The sequence below is a fragment of the Punica granatum genome, chromosome 6, assembly GCF_007655135.1.
Source record: "Punica granatum isolate Tunisia-2019 chromosome 6, ASM765513v2, whole genome shotgun sequence".
Classification (NCBI taxonomy): Eukaryota; Viridiplantae; Streptophyta; class Magnoliopsida; order Myrtales; family Lythraceae; genus Punica; species Punica granatum.
This window is the reverse complement of record NC_045132.1, coordinates 24,291,892-24,308,202: the sequence shown is the minus strand read 5'-3', so window position 1 is coordinate 24,308,202 and position 16,311 is coordinate 24,291,892. Positions and strand designations below refer to the sequence as shown.

The window sequence follows — 16,311 nt, the reverse complement described above, 5'->3', positions numbered from 1 at the left end:
AAAGGAACCGAAAGGGAAGAAAAGGAGGTGGGGCCCCACATGTTTTTGAGACGTATGCTATGACTCCACGTGTTGCTAAGTATCGGGATCCTCGAAACTTTTATGAAGACCCCTGCCCTCACCGGCACGTACCAATATTACTACAAGAGAAAAAATTGTTTCCCAAGAAATATCAGGTGTGATTCCGTGGTGTACCTTCTCGTTCGGAATTAAGGTATTTTCGGCATAATATGAAGATCTCGTGCTATCGTACTTATCTTCCCATGTTCTTTCAATGGATCAGGGGTTTTCATTGTGATTGACAAAATTTTCTTTTAATTTTTTATATCCACTAATAAGGGAAAAAAAAAAGGGTAAATTGTGTATGAAAAATGAAAAGTGGGGGTGAAGGCGAAAGGACCGAGGAGCCAAATGCGTTGATACTGATAGTGGACCAAGACGGATAGGGACGATACAATAATAATATATGGACCAGACAATTGGAGCTGGCGTCACTCTGCCGACGTCATCGACCCATTCGCCTGCGATTGCGATTGCGATTGCGACTGCGAGATCGAGATTGAATTTGGTGGACCTTTGGTCCATGAGTGACACAATTATAAGGTTGTGGATCACTCATATGCATCAGTCGGATATATGTATCAATCAAAGATAAATATTGCTCATAAGTTTATACTACTTTCTTCGAGTGTGCATCAACTGTAATTCTGATGCCAAGAATCTCGACTAATTCAAGTTCGAGTTGAATCGTCGTAAAAGGATAAAACTTTCATAATCCTGAATTTTTTTTTTCCATTCAAAAGGAGGACATGCATGAAACCGAAATCCTAATTGAAGAAAAAAATGTGTAAAATCACCTAAACCAACTTATAAGATCGGTTCAGCTCGCTTGGGGTCGGGATTTTATATTCGTGGTCTTTCATGGCTTTTGTATGCTTCTACGTACCCTCCTATATTGCGATTGCTTTGCTCCATATCTTTCCCGGGAATCCTTAATTTCATTTGTTAATTTCATGGCTTTTGTATTTTTCGAAGGAAGTACGAAAACTTGCGATGATGGCAATCCGATCGACCAAGGGGAAATGCGAGACCAGAGTTTGTTTAAATGCTCCTTAAAATCATTCTATTTATTCCCTTGACTGCTCCTAATGATACGAGGTGTAATTTTATTATACACGAGTATCATAAGGGTTTTTTTTTTCACTTGAAAGAATTATTACGAGAATAATTGGACATATTTTTTGGATTTTTTGACATTTTTAAAGAGATTCTTGTACCAATCGGATCAGGGGTGGTAAAGTAACTTTATCTATGATATAATATTATAAAGATAAATATTTAAATAAACGATTATAAATACATATGGATTAGGATTAAATTATTAAATGCACATAAATTATTAAATACTTAATAATTTCATAATACAAGCATATTCTCGATTTAAAATATGTAATCTTAAAATTTATTTATAAAAAATATAATTTCTTAAAATGAATACTTATGAAAAATTTTCGACATAATTAGTAACTAAAATAAAAATCTACTATATACAACAAGTACGTTAAAAATTGAACACTTTGAAATAGTAATAATAGATAAATCTATTTAAAAATTAACAAAAATAGATGATTTGTGCTTCTATTTTTCTTTACGAAATACATGGAGATCATTTATTACAATTTTTTAAAATATAATATTTAAGGAAATGTGATATACTTTCTATGTAATGTCATTTTCTTTATCCATATTTGGTGTTATAATTTATTTTCAATTATTTTAAATGTACTATTATATACACTAATATTTAAATGCTTTCAATTTAAGAATATATATATATATATATAAATTAAGAAAAAATTCAATTGTGATGTCCAAATTTTTAAAAATTCATATAAAAATAGCCATTCTAAACAATAATCCATGCATTGCACGACTAAAAACTAAAACTAGTGTGTGTATATATATATAATAAAATTATATCGCGAGAAGTAATGAATGCAGTTGAATTAAATGCAATAAAAATAAATTAAAACACTTATAATTAATCAAAGCATAAACTTAAAACATTTAATATTAATAAATTTATAAAAATTAGTAATAAATAATAAAATAATTGTTTTCGGGTGGATTATGTAAAAGAACGGAAGGTGAAACATATCAAGAAGTTCAATTACTTTTGAGATTTCAAGATTGTGAGAATACATTTTTAAATTCATAATTTTGACTATTATAAAATATTCAAAAGAAAGCACTTAATATGTAATGAAAATAAGAAAAACATTAATAATAAAGAGACACTGAATGAAATTATTCTTTTTAAAGTTTTTCATTAATAGAATTTTTTGAGAACAATAAAAATACCTAAAGTTGGATAAATTAAAGTAAGAAATCGTATGGGCGACGTAGTAAAAATTATTAATTTTTGAGTTAATTACGTGTAATGTATAAATATATGAGAATAAATCCATGCAATGCACGGATAATGCATGGCACCTAGGTGCAATCGAGAAAGGTTTGAGTAATCATAACGAGGCACAACGACTCAAAACACACCTCCAAAAATCTGCAAGCTGAGGCAGGAAGGGGCTCGAGCTCGAGAAGTATGCCGGCACAAGGTCTCGTACATACTTTGATCTGCTGTATGTAAAGTACTGAAAGAAAACCAATCAAAGAAACTGTCTAAAATGTAAACATCTTTTTTTTTTTTTCAGAAGTTACCTAAAAACAAAACCATTCTTTTTTACCTTGACAATTACAAACACCCCAAGAAACCTATGTACCGTTATAAAGGATTTTGGAAATTTGGCATATAAACCGGAAAATCACCGAAAAAAAAAGGGAATAAAAGAGAGCACAAACCCATGCCAAGCTCACTGTAAATCTTTTCTTTTCGTGTCGGTCTCTAAAACCTCGCTGCTGATCATGGTGATTGTCGTCTTCTGGGCCGAGTCTTCGTCTTGGACCTGCAGTGGCTCCAATGAGTCGACGATGTCTCTCATCAGAGGTCTCGCCTTCGGGTTTCTGTTCAGGCAGTGGTATGCGAGCATCGCAGCCTTCTGGACCCCCTTGACCGGGTAATCCCCCTGGAGCCTCGGGTCCACAATGTCGAGTATCTTTTTCTTCTCCTTGAGCAGCGGGAGGACCCAGTCCGTGAGGTTCTGCTCCCTTGCGGGCCTCGACTTGTCCAGTGATTTCCTCCCTGTGAGGAGCTCCAGAAGGACAACCCCGAAGCTGTAGACGTCGCTCCTCGGAGTCAGATGCCCTGCAAGGAGATGGACTCATATTAACATACAGCACTCGGGATTCTTTGCCTAGGCCCCATGTAGAAAGATTCTCTCAGACTAAAGTCAATCAGAACAACTGATCGGCATGAATTGTAGGATCCACATAAGTGAATGCTCCATTTGAAATGGTCCAAAGGAATTTTCTTTAGGCCGGGTCTAAGAAGTAAGAGAACTTTTGATGAATGCTGACAGAGCAATCACCTGTCATGATATATTCAGGAGCAGCGTATCCATATGTTCCCATTATTCGAGTGGAAACATGCGACTTGTCTCCCTCGGGCCCATCTTTTGCGAGACCAAAGTCTGAGAGCTTGGCATTGTAGTCCTGTTTCATCAAAACCCACAAATGCTGCAATCGTTAGGTGACAGCTTACTGATGGAGTGATGTTACGTTTTCTGGTTTCTTCTTGATAATCTCATAAACAAAGCAAAAGAAGATCACGAGCTTTCGATTTCCTAACCAAGTCTAACAGTATATTGGAAGTCTTGAAATCCCGATAGATGACTGGTTTTGCGGCTTCATGGAGGAAGGCAAGTCCCTTGGCAGCTCCGAATGCTATTTTCATTCTGATCGACCATGGAAGAGGAAGCAGCACTCCTGCAGATGAAGAGAGATTCCAAATTGTAAACAACTGATGACTCTTGAACAAGTGCCCATTTACTTAGACGTTGGAAAAAAGTGAAAGATTGAGATGCACTTACTGGAGAATAGGTTATGTTCCACACTACCCCGAGCCATGTACTCGTAAATTAGAACACGGTGTTCATCTTCACAGCAGTACCCAATCAACTTCACGAGATTTGGATGAGAGAGTTGTCCTAAGAATATGACCTCTGCCTAACATCCCACCAATGTTATTATGGCTCAAAATTGACAGGAAGCAGAATATTCATCTACCAAGTAAAAGGATAAGCAGAATCTCGGTATGCTTTTTAGTTTAACCCATTAAGTAATTAACTGTCCTTAAAACATGCACACCGAAGTAGGAATCATGCAGTACAAAAGCATGCAGAACCAGACCTGTGTTCCAAAACAATTTTAAACTAACCAATTTCTGTACGAGCTCAATTTGGTAGGAAGGCACACCAACAGTGTCTACTGCATATGAGTCAAGCTTTGACATGTATAGACAAATCTAGAATTAGACAGAACAGAAGCAAACCGCAAGCAAGTCGGAACAGGGGATCGGCAAAACTCGAGGTCTACTGGTCAAGACATTATTATTTTGAAAAGAAATATGTTATCTTACCATGCCAAAGAACGCAATTCTTTATGAACACAATAAAGGTATGCCAAGCAATGTATGACAGGCATGTTGCGACAGAATGTAGCACCGGAGTAAGGCTCAACTGAACAAGATAGACTCACCAGCCATTCGCGGTGACCTTGATAACTATTATCGCCATCATGGACCTTAACAGCCACTTGAAGGGGCTGAAACCCCTCCCTTAGATCCTCAGTGACAAACCCTTTGTACACGCTCCCGAATCCCCCTCCGCCCAGAACCCGGTCTTGCCTGAAATTGGCTGTGATGATCTTCAGTTCATTATAGGTGAACGCAACCAGTGGGTTGGCAGCTGAATCGCGACGCAAGTCTTCTACTTCCTCGGGATTCGATGGTAACTTACTGTCGTCCTTCCGTAATTTAGACGATGGGCTTTCGTATTTGGGAGATTCTGAAGACAAAAATCGGGATAGCGTCACATAACATACCCGAATATCAATCCTGCAACAACAAGCACAATCCTACCCCTACAGCTATCATCAATTTAGCATAAAGACCATTCTCAGCTCACATTTCATTGCAGGACATAACACTTGCAGTGAATCCACAACTGAGGACAGCTAATGTTTCTCGAGAAAAATCACATCAGAATTGTACAAAAATGAAAATGAGGTAGAAGTAAAAGGAAAATGATATAAATTAAAAAATTTCTGGAAGAGATAAGTTTCAACGCACTCCCCTGAAAAAGGTAGGCACCACTTACGTAAGAATACCAAAGTTGCAACCTCACATCATGAGTTGGCCTAAACTTTTGCAACTTCAAAAAAGCAACCTTTGATCACTTTTCCTAAATAACAGCTAATTACCCAGCAAGAGAGGAAAAGCAAGATAAAGTTCAATGAAAATTGAGCCAATCTGCACAAATCCCATAAACAAGGAGAAACACGAGCAAGAACAGGGCATGAAGTGATTGATACAGAGAGAGAAATCAACAGAACCCTCTTCATAAAACTCAATAATCAGCTCACGCAAATCTCCAACAAGCTCAGGCTTCTCACAGTTCAGCTGATGATTTACAGGCAAGAATGCATGATTTCAAAAACCCACATGCAGAAGCTGCAGAAAAAGCAGTAAAAGAGGGAACTTTTTTTTTTTTAATGGCAGAGACAGACACCAACCTGACTTAGCGTTGGAGGAAACTCTGTAGATTGAAGACTCCCATCTGCAGAAGCAGTTGCCCATTATAGCAAGCAGGCCAGAGGTCAATCCCAAGTCACCAACCTCTTGCCATCACCCTCACAAAAATCGTAGCTTTTGTCTGCCTAGTTTTTCTCCCCTGGAGAGGTTTCGGGTTCGGCAGAGACAGAGCAGGTGAGAACAAAGACAGGAGCCACCAAGACAGGTACAGGCACAGAAAAGGCTGCAAAGTGCTGGTGGGAAGAGGGAATGGGAATTTCTTGATGGGCAATGATGGCTTTTGGTCTCTGCTGTTGTGAGAGTGTGTTGAGGTGGTGGTGGTGATGGTGGTGGTGGTGGTGGAGGTGGTGGTGGTGGGGACTGGGGGGCTAATTCTTGGCCATGGCAGAAATGGGCCCACCTCAGAAGCTGTTTTTGTTTTGATCCGGAACTTGGAGCACAACTGTACTGAGTTTAGTTTCCAATTCTTAGTAGTTTCCCGTCTTCTTTCCTCAAAAAACATTTGATCTCAAAACATTATGGTACTGAACATAACAAGTCTTGAACCGTGCCGGGAAAAACAATTTTCCAACTACTCAAGCAGGATAACAAACATCTAATACTAGCAGACTCCTCCTGAAAATATGGAAGGAAATAACCAAATTTTTAACGCGCTTTCGAGTAAGGAGATAGAAACCCGGATCATTCTTCGGAATTTCTTCTATCGAACCTGTTTCGGGCATTTAAAAGTTGAGCTTTCTGTGCTTCCATTGAAACTATGTACAGCTAGCAGAACATGAAGTCGGATAGACATTTCAATCATTGACCTTGCACGTTCCCCCCCCCTGAATTTTTGTATTTTGGGTTGAAACTGGTGAGATAAGTATATCCATATACATTGACACATATGTGTGTGTATGTATAAGAGTTAGTGCGCTTACTGAAGCCCCCACCAATCCTTATCACCTTTTTTTCTCACTCCATCTTCCTCTCCTCCAAGAACCAGAAAACAACGCAGACACCCAATAGGAGAAATTTGTGCAACCACCCATACCCACCCCGAGCTCCCTCATCCTTATTTTTATTATTTGGAAAAAAAAACAATTAATAATTTCCCCAAAAAAATAAATAAATAAAATAAAACTTTAATGGGAGAAAAGGGAAGAATATTCAATTTTGCTATCTTTTCATGGCCACTGGTGGGAGGATCCAATCAAATAAACATTGGGTAATGGCACAGTGCTCGTGCTGCTCTTCCACACTCCATAAAAATTTTTTGATCTATCTCATCTTATGGTCTGTTTTAGACGATAAACATTTTAATTGATGGTGACCGCGAAGACGGGAAACACGATAATAAATCCTGAAGTCGTCTCGAAATTAATTGGAGCCGCTGTCCGTTTGCTATGCCGTGATGTTAAATTGGCAACAACTTACCGCGTGTAATTTTGTTTTATCCATATCAATGTTGAAAAGTCAAGACATGACGATAAAAACGAGTTGTTCCCAAAAAAAAAAAAGAAAAAAAAAAAGCGAAGGACGGTACATGAAAACGGTTGAAGAGTCAACAATGTTTCTTGGAAATTTCCACGAGGATTTGTCCTTGAATGCCGTCGATCTTCGTCGATGGTCGGCAGGTTACTAAGTCGAATCTTAACCAGTGATTCTTATGGAAAAGGAGGGGATTAAATAATGCATTCGTTCCTTTTCAATTCCTAGGGGCCGGCAGATCTCTTTGTAGCCTTTCCGCTGTTAATAGTATGTTAATAGCATGTTAACATCTCGCTCACTCTCTAGGAATGGGACCTTGTAACTGTTAAATTTAAATGTCGTCCCACTTAATGAATCATGGACTGTTGAAGCTGCGTGTAGACTATTTATTTGCCGTATAGGGTTGGGTTCGAAGTGGTAAAGCAACTGTTCTTCGATTCGGAATTCCTCTTGTAGTTAGCAAGGGAGCGTGACATATTATCTACACACATAAGAGGCTGTTCTAATCACACTCCGTATTGATCCCGACCCCTTTTTTGAAGATTTGGTTAGTCCTACTGTCGCTCTTGGTGGTCAATCCGTCGTTCAAATTCAGGCCAAAGGAGAGTGGAACTATGCGCTGCTGCTGCAATGACATGCGAACTCGGCGGGCTGCATTTATTTTCTGTTAAAAAAGATTAAATTTTTAATTTTCTTTTAAAAAAAGAGGTATTTCTGGTGCTCGGAGTGCAATTTTGTTGGATCACTCTCGAGGAGAATGTTATCCGACTCGTGATTCAGCGCGGCATGTTAGATTCATGATCCGATAGGAATAATGATAGTGACATACGCACTCGTGTATCTACGAGCCGATATTTAAGAATATTTGTTAGAGGATATTTAGCAATAATTCTGATAGCATCCATTCTTTTCTTGATAGACTCAATTTTCTCAGCAACTTGCTGAGACTCGGAGGAATGGCATCCAATCAGAAAGTGCATGAAACAGACAGTCGATCCCGAAACTATTGGTGCTTCAGTTCGGTTTTCCCCGTCATATCGAATCCAAGATCCAAATCATGTACCAAGAATCGTACTTGGCACCCCTATTATGTGGGTCTTTTCGCTATTGGCATGGATAAGAATCCATTTCCATTCAGTTTCTCGCGCCAGGGCTCAAGAAACGGGACCAGGTCATGGCTATATTACCAAGCTCACATAGGTTCGGCTTTATTTTACTCCGGTTCCAGCTAGGGCCCTTTCCGTACCTTATCCCGTTATGTTCCAGACGTTGATATGATTGATTGTGTCACGATAAAAGTTCCAAGCAAGCACGGAATTTCTCCCCAGGGGTGACTATTCTTGATGCTTCGAGTGATGTGATTGTTTATCAATCCAATAGGATTGATTGATAATTAAAGAGTGTTACGATTGAAGAGAAATTTCAAATTTAAATCATGCTCCGAACGCTATGCAAGAAAATACTCTCTATTGGGCTTAGACCACCTTCATGGCATGTGACCGAATTTACCTATCCTATAGTTTTATAGGGTGTTCGCACGGTTAGTCGGACGAAATCAGAATATCCTTCTTATAAAAATAATAAAAGATATGGTCGTTTATCCTCTTGTGATGGGATCTTTGGCCAGTGGAAGGAGACCATGAAAGCCCATTTTCTGGGAATGCTTTCGTGCTAATTTAAGTGGGTGGCGGGGCCCTGAATTTCCATGGCTGATCTCTTGGAGGTGACAGTATGATCCTGGAGGACCGTTTAACTCCATGCAGCAGCGGCAAAGACAGTGATGGAGTGGGAGAAAATATATTATTCTTCATAATTGATAAATTCTCTATTCTGCAGGTTTGATGTTCATCCAGCTACGAGCTTCGGGGTTTACATGGTCTCAATGGCAATGAATCGCGAAGTTCCGACTTCTGTTGCGCTTCGATTCATCTCTACAGCACATGCATATTTTATAGGTCTTGCCATCATATGAGCAACGTGTGATCGAGTCGGAGCTGCATAAACAACAACTGCTCCTTTTTGACTTTATAAGAACACGGTGCCAAACCACCCACATGCAGGTCGGGTGATGTTGGTGCCCCGTGTATCCGCATGAGGCCTGATCGCCACGATGCAAAAAATGAGACGGACAGGACAAGTTCGGGGTGCATCTTGACACAGTATAATACTCGAGTGAGTTTTGAATTTGCAGTCGCTCATATTCCGTGACTTGCCGGTTATACTTCGGACTTAACACGGTGGGAAGATGCACCGAGGATGTATCTATCGAGCACGGTCAGATAAGGGAGCATGCACATGCGTGTAATCAATATCATCAGGATCGAATTGATGGTGATGCCGTGGAAATCATCATTTTTAAATCACAAAGAGAAAAGGAAAAAAGTCTCGAGTAATAATAATAGCTCTTAATTTGCTGCCTTTAGAAGCAAAGTGTGCGCTGAACATGCAGATAAGGATTGTTCTATGGATGTTTTTCATGATGAACGGACTATGCATCATCTGTACCTACATTACATAGCTCGTTGTCTCTGTTGGGCATGCAAGGATTCAGACTATCGAGCCGACACGGCGCTTTCCAGATTACAAGAAACTTGACGTATTACTGGAATGGAAAATAAGGGAAAGCCAAAGGAACACGCACTGATGTGGAATGAGAAATGAACTGCCATGCTCGTGCTCGGTACCGAGGACGATACCGCAACAATACGCGGTCGGATGCGATCCGGCTGTACAATTTCGTTAACGATGATAAATTGGGCCAGTCTCAATGGGCCAAGGCCCAGTACGGACTACACCCGGTACACAGGTGTTTGGAAGTCCGTAGCAGCCGCACGCATATCCCATTGGCTAGACCCAAGTGGGAAGAGCTGTTCTGTCCTCCCGGCGCATGCGCTCTCTTCCTAACAAATGGTAGGACCCACCGTGCTTCTTGGAGGGATGGCGCATACACCCGGACCGTCCAAGTCATTCTAAACCCAAGTGGAGGTACAGGACAGGTTGTTTATGTGGATGATTCTCTTCCACGGCCTCCTAAAACTTTTATGAAGCTCACGCCCCATCAAAGGACATGAAAAAGGTGGAACATGTCAAATATATGACCTTTTTTTTTTTTGGATAAACTGACTTTACTCATTACTAATAAAGAGGGTTTGTGCAAGGTAGACCTTCATACGCATGCTGAACATCAAAATTTGACCTAAGCCCAAGTTGGCAAAGATAGTGGGCATGAAGGTTCTCCAATTGATAAATTCAAGAAGTCCGAAAGTTTAGAAAGTAAGCTAGTAATATCTGATAAAATGTCCTTAAGCTCCCAGGGAACATGCTTTGGCCAAAGGATAGCACGAACAAGAATTAAGGCATCGGTAACGATCCATACTTTCGACCGGTCAAAATCAATGGCTAAAGAGATGGCAAGGAGAACTGCATTAGCTTTAGCCTGCAATGGAGTTGAGGATAACGAAGGAGCACACCGTAATCTTATTGTGCTCCCATTTTCAGCATATGCCACTCCAGCCGAGTAAGCCTTTAGGGTTGTCCAAGCCGCATTGGTTTGGATTTTTTTTCCAAGTCAAATATATGACTTGGAAAGAGCAAAACAAAGATAAAAAATGAAAAGGTGGAACAAGAAAAATGGAGGAGAAAATCACGCAGAATTATGTTCGCACGAATTGTCAAGACTGATTCTGAATACGTCAATTCCAATATCTTATGAAATACCCGATGCATGACTGAACAGGAGATGGCGTTGGTAATTATAATGGTCAATGTCAAAATGATTTGGATTACAGGATCAGGAGGATTCTCGACGAACCGATTTTTCTAGGGTCCTTTTTGCTTTCATTTTCATTTTCTTTCTAGTGTGCCATAAATGTCAAAATCAACTAATTTTTGGTTCCATAAGAATCTATCCACAATAAACAAAATTAAGGGTCATTCAGATTCCAGAACCTATGGAGGCCCGTTTAGGCCTAAAAGGGGCCTAAATTGGGCTCCCAAATAAGACCAGAATTAGGGCTTGTCCGTGATGGGGACACGCCTACATCCTTTCCCTAATTAGGGTTTCTTCCCACCAATTTTTAAATGGGCACTCACTTCAGGGGAGGGGAACTAGCAAATTTTTTCCTCACCGAACGGTGACATATCACGTCTCACTGACCAGTGAAACTCCTCCGGCCCCACGCGACAGCTACCCCGGCAATAATATCGCCTCCTCGGGCACCGCCACGTGGAGAGATAGTCCAACCCGATTGGGTAGATGAGGTCACGGTCGTGACCCGCGGGTGATCCGGGGTAAGAGCTCGCGTGGTGCTATTTGAATCACTGACTGGATGAATGGAACAAAACCCTCCGCCTCTCGTCTTTCTCTCTCCTCCTTCCCTCCCAAAACCCCTCAAACCCTTGGCGGCTGCTTTGAGGCCTCACGTCTCTCCTCTCTCTCTCTCTCTTCCCCCTCCCTCCCTCCCTCCTAGGGTTTGCCCCCCTCCCTCCCTCCCTCCGCCCGCCAATCTTAAACCCTTGGAGGCTCCGGTTCAAGGGTTTTTACCCGCCCCCCGAAGATCTGCTCATCGATCTTCTCTTTTGGTCGATTCTCGTCATGGCTAACGTCGGCGCTCCCGCAGATCGTATCCTTTCAATCGCGCTCTGTTTTGTTTCGATTTCGCACCTTCTCGTGTCGAATTTGGGTGTCGGTATTCGAGTCTGTTGGTAGATCCCGGCTGTGTGGCCCTGTTCCATTTTTCTTGTTGGCGAAGGTTGTTGTCGAGGTGTGATTTGTGGTTTCCTTTCGTGTTATGGATGTTGTTCCGCCGAAAACACATGCTTTCGTTGGCGTTTCTGTGCAATAAAATGATATCTTTTAGCTTCTTGCTTTTTTAATATGCTTTCGCCCTGCTCAGATTTGCTGGTTCTTGTCAACTTTTTGTCTGGATGCGTAATTTCTCGCTGAAGTCAGCGGTATTTCTTCTGGTTAGGAGATCGAAACTTGGTGATACTCGCATCTTAGCTCATGTTAGATTGGTGAGGGTAGATGTCTTTGCTGTCTCTATATTGCGTGATTGACTTTTCTTTGAATTGGGTCACTGACCCATGTAGCGTGCAAGGTCACTATTATATTTTCCATGTCCATGGGAAACATGTTATTCTTTTACTCATGTCCCCATCAGAAGCCACAGATTTGCTCCAGAAGCTTTCCTTGGATGCTCAGCCCAAGCCCCTGGAGATACCCGAACCAACTAAAAAGGTGAGTCCACATTTGCATCTTCTATCCATGTATAAATTTGCTTACTTGAGCCTCGTGTGCACTCTTTTAGAGCGATCTTTGCAGTCGAGAGACTCAATAATACGTTGACATGATATCATTTGTTTCAGCATAATTTTCTCTGCGAATTACTTGCGCTGGAGGGAAATCGTCTTATTGTAATTTTCTTTCTCGTGTAGACTTCTTCGAATCAGTATGGGTCTGTTGACGCGGGTAACGCCGCAAATGGTCAGGTCCAGCCGAATGACCGCGCAATGACCCCTGTGCTACCAGACTTCATGGATCCGACCATGTGCTATGTTCCAAATGGTTATCCCTCCACTGCCTATTATTATGGAGGTAAATTGATTATTGGACCAGATTATGGTTTGCGTTTGTAGCGATTGCCATTTTTATTTATGAATTGCTGCTAATATATTCCAAAAATGCTCTAGGGTATGATGCTACTGGGAATAACTGGGAAGATTACTCCCGCTATGCAAATGCTGAGGGCGTTGATTTGACTTCTGTAAGTTATTGCAATTTGTTGTATCTTGCCCTAACTGTTGAATGGGCTATTATTTCTTTATGGACTACTTTGGTCCAGAAAATTTGCTTATGATATCTTTGATCTAATGCAACATGTTCGTATGTTCCCTTTTTTAGGGTGTTTATGGAGAGGATGGGTCTCTTATTTATCACCCTGGCTATGGGTATGCCCCCTATGGTCCATACTCACCAGCAGGTACCCCTGTTCCCGGGAATGATCAGCTTTATGGGACCCAGCATTATCATTACCCATCGCCTTATTTCCAGCCACTGGCTCCGACCAGTGCCCCGTACAATGCAAATCCCACTGCGCCTCCTCAGGGGGAGGTTTCAGCCTCTTCTGCTGCTGACCAAAAGCCTTTGCCCATTGAAACAGTTAACAGCAACTCTGGTGTAACCACTAATGGGGCGGTGAAGGGAACCGCTGGTTCAGCTCCAGTGAAATCAGCACATCAGAGTTCTTTCAATTCCAATGGGTCCTTTGGAAGGGGTGCTTTTCCTGGATACCAGGATCCAAGATTTGGGTTTGATGGGATGCGTTCTCCCATTCCTTGGTTGGATGGCTCGGTGTTTTCAGATGGGCAGCCTAGGCCTGTTACCAGTGGTGCGATGAACAACACTATTTCAAATGCTAACAGTGCCCCTTCTTCAAGGAACCAGCAGTTCCGGCCAAATTCTCACTTCATGGTATGCACAATTGTTCTTATAAATGGTTTTTTCCCTTCATTATTTTAGTGTTTCCAGTTTTTATGATGATTGTTTCTTTCATGGTTCATAGGGTTTACACCACCCAAGACCAATATCTGGCATAGGAACAGCTAATGCCTTCATGAATAGGATGTACCCAAACAAGTTATACGGTCAGTATGGAAGTGCGGTCAGATCTGGCATGGGATTTGGAGCAGCTGGACGAAATTGGCTAGCTTTTGACAACAAGTATAAGAACAAGGGACGTGGGAATGGCTACTATGGCTATGGAAATGATAGTGCAGATGGTCTGAATGAGCTCAACAGGGGACCAAGAGCGAAGAACACTAAGAACCAGAGAGGCGTTACACCTGTTGCAGTGGCAGTGAAGGGTCAAACTTTGCCTGCCAATGGAACTACTGAGGAGGAGAATGAAATGAAGAGCTTGGCTCCTGATCGTGAGCAGTACAACAAATCTGATTTTCCTGAGGAATATGCTGATGCTAAGTTTTTCATTATCAAGTCCTACAGTGAGGACGACGTACACAAGAGCATCAAGTACAATGTTTGGGCCAGCACTCCTAATGGTAACAAGAAACTTGATGCAGCGTACAAAGAGTCTCAGGAGAAAGATGGCGGCTGTCCTATCTTCCTTTTCTTCTCGGTGAGTGAACGAATTCATTAATTTAGGTTTTCTCTACTCGAATTACTCCTTTGTGGTATTTTTGCTTACCTATTGTAATAAACTATGCAGGTCAATACCAGTGGTCAATTTGTTGGTGTTGCGGAAATGGTTGGCCCAGTAGACTTCAACAAGAATGTTGAGTACTGGCAGCAGGACAAGTGGTATGGTTGTTTCCCAGTGAAGTGGCACATTGTTAAGGATGTACCCAACAGTTCACTGAAACACATCATCCTAGAGAACAATGAGAACAAGCCCGTTACTAACAGCCGGGACACTCAGGAGGTAATTTAGTGAAATATTATTCTTTCACTCTGCTGACATCCTAATCATGGTGTTATGTGTACTAAGCAGTAAGTGGTGGTCATCTGCAGGTGAAATTAGAACAAGGTCTGAAGATGATCAAGATTTTCAAGGAACACTCCTCCAAGACTTGCCTTTTGGATGACTTTGAGTTTTATGAGAACCGGCAGAAGGCAATTCAGGAGAAGAAGGCTAAGCAACAGCAGGTCCAGAAACAGGCAAGTCATTTCCTTAATCCACTATGTTATTGATGTTCATGCCTCTGACAGGAAGCACTTGGTTGAAATCACCATTCTTATCTGTTTTTCCTTCCTGAAATGTGAAATTGTTCTCTAATGCAGGTTTGGGAAGGAAAGCTTCACGGTGAGAAGGACGTGGTGAATGGGGAACTGAAGTTGCAGAAGTCACCGGAAGTAGCATCTGTTTTGGTTAAGGAAACTGCCCCAGCGGCCCAAGCTAATGGAGATGTGAAGCAACCTGAAGACGGGAAAGTGCTGATTGCAGTCGCAAATGGAGTCGCAAACGGCTGTTAATCTACTCTATACATAGCGGCGGCCTTACCGATGGAGCACCGATTTGTGAAACCAACATCCGCTGATGCTATTGTTCGTTCAAACTGGAGCGGCTGCCAGATTCTATTTGTCGAGTACTGAATAATCCGGTGGGGGGATGGAGAATTCATCTCTGAATGGAGGGATATACGGAGGCAGGCTTTTCAGATGCTGCGACATTCGAGTTCCATTTGTTGGGTTAAGTGCTTGGTTTTTGATTTTTCTTGTTTTCAGGTTTTTTTTTCTTCAGTAGGATTTAGTTAATAGCTCCTAACAGGTTTTCAGTCTCTAGGAGTTTGTCATGGGGTGAAGGGTATTAGGGGGTTGGTTTCTACATCCTTTTTGTTTCAGCTTATTTTCCTTTTTTTTTTTTGGCTTTTGTTATTTTTATTTGTATTTTTTTTTTGGGTTTTCCCTACCTTGTAAAATCAAGATCCTCTTATGGAGGGCAGAGCAGATCAAAACAGAATATGTACTTTGTGAGAGAGACACACAGATGGAAGAAGAAGAAAAAAGAAGAAGAAGAAAACAAGGTGGGAAGAATGAAATAGTCAGTAATAGTAGTATCTTTGGAGCTATATATGCTCCGGAAGATTTTCAATGAAAGTCCGCCTTATTTTTCTGTCTCCACTTTGGTCCTTCGACTTTCTATTCTAATACCCTTCTGGGGTCTCTCCTCTATATACGTGTCTCGATTCGATTCATCTTCGGCTGTGAATTCGGCGAGCAAGGGGCCAAACTTATATGTTGTGTGGCCCAGTTGGGATGGTTACATAAGTAGTTGGAATGACAAAATCCCAATCTCAATCGTCTGTTACGAATCTTGTCATGGCCTGATGGAGGGTGGGTGAGCTGCCACTTGCAGCCCTTTATTAGCCATTAGAGCCCAAAGCGTGTGGGTTACAGCGAGCCTTGATTGATATAGCGTTGAAGACGTAAGTGAGAACTTGGAATTGCTTCTGATTTTTGAGGGTCGATTGTGTGGTCGAGTTTGAAGTGTTCGGGGTGTCGCATAAACCTGGTTTCCCATTTTTCAGATATAGATTGTCAAATGTGGAAGATGTTTGTAATAGAACCTGGCCAGTTTATCATCATGGACGCATCTAATAAGTACGTGCTAAAAGGA

The 16,311-nt window shown here is 41.4% G+C and overlaps 2 protein-coding genes across 4 annotated transcripts; one reads left to right on the top strand and one right to left on the bottom strand.

The window, feature by feature from the left end:
• Positions 1-2,593: 2,593 nt before the first annotated feature.
• On the bottom strand, positions 2,594-6,514 carry LOC116211947 (probable serine/threonine-protein kinase PBL16). Its single transcript, XM_031546495.1, has 6 exons — positions 5,689-6,514; positions 4,654-4,961; positions 3,987-4,122; positions 3,746-3,882; positions 3,486-3,609; positions 2,594-3,262 (listed from the first exon to the last, which is right to left on the bottom strand). The coding sequence occupies exons 1-6, from the start codon at positions 5,750-5,752 to the stop codon at positions 2,871-2,873; spliced, it is 1,161 nt and encodes a 386-aa protein (XP_031402355.1). The 5' UTR covers positions 5,753-6,514; the 3' UTR covers positions 2,594-2,870.
• Positions 6,515-11,532: 5,018 nt separating this feature from the next.
• LOC116209818 (YTH domain-containing protein ECT4) lies at positions 11,533-15,815 on the top strand. Of its 3 annotated transcripts, XM_031543532.1 has the most exons (10): positions 11,535-11,799; positions 12,340-12,416; positions 12,614-12,773; positions 12,869-12,942; positions 13,080-13,158; positions 13,339-13,649; positions 13,741-14,313; positions 14,404-14,616; positions 14,706-14,852; positions 14,976-15,815. In XM_031543532.1, the coding sequence occupies exons 1-10, from the start codon at positions 11,772-11,774 to the stop codon at positions 15,165-15,167; spliced, it is 1,854 nt and encodes a 617-aa protein (XP_031399392.1). In that variant the 5' UTR covers positions 11,535-11,771; the 3' UTR covers positions 15,168-15,815. The 3 variants fall into 3 exon arrangements, with proteins under 3 accessions (XP_031399391.1, XP_031399390.1, XP_031399392.1); XM_031543531.1 differs by having other exon boundaries at positions 11,533-11,799; positions 12,343-12,416; positions 13,080-13,649; XM_031543530.1 differs by having other exon boundaries at positions 11,534-11,799; positions 13,080-13,649.
• Positions 15,816-16,311: the final 496 nt, after the last annotated feature.

Coding starts and splice junctions, on each gene's coding strand:
- LOC116209818 (XM_031543530.1), top strand. CDS start 11,772: ATGGCTAACGTCGGCGCTCCCGCAGATC. Junction 12,417..12,613: donor TACCCGAACCAACTAAAAAG/GTGAGTCCACAT, acceptor TTTCTCGTGTAG/ACTTCTTCGAATCAGTATGG. Junction 12,943..13,079: donor AGGGCGTTGATTTGACTTCT/GTAAGTTATTGC, acceptor TCCCTTTTTTAG/GGTGTTTATGGAGAGGATGG.
- LOC116211947 (XM_031546495.1), bottom strand. CDS start 5,752: ATGGGCAACTGCTTCTGCAGATGGGAGTCTTCAATCTACAGAGTTTCC. Junction 3,610..3,745: donor CCAATATACTGTTAGACTTG/GTTAGGAAATCG, acceptor TTGATGAAACAG/GACTACAATGCCAAGCTCTC. Junction 3,263..3,485: donor TCCTGAATATATCATGACAG/GTGATTGCTCTG, acceptor ATCTCCTTGCAG/GGCATCTGACTCCGAGGAGC.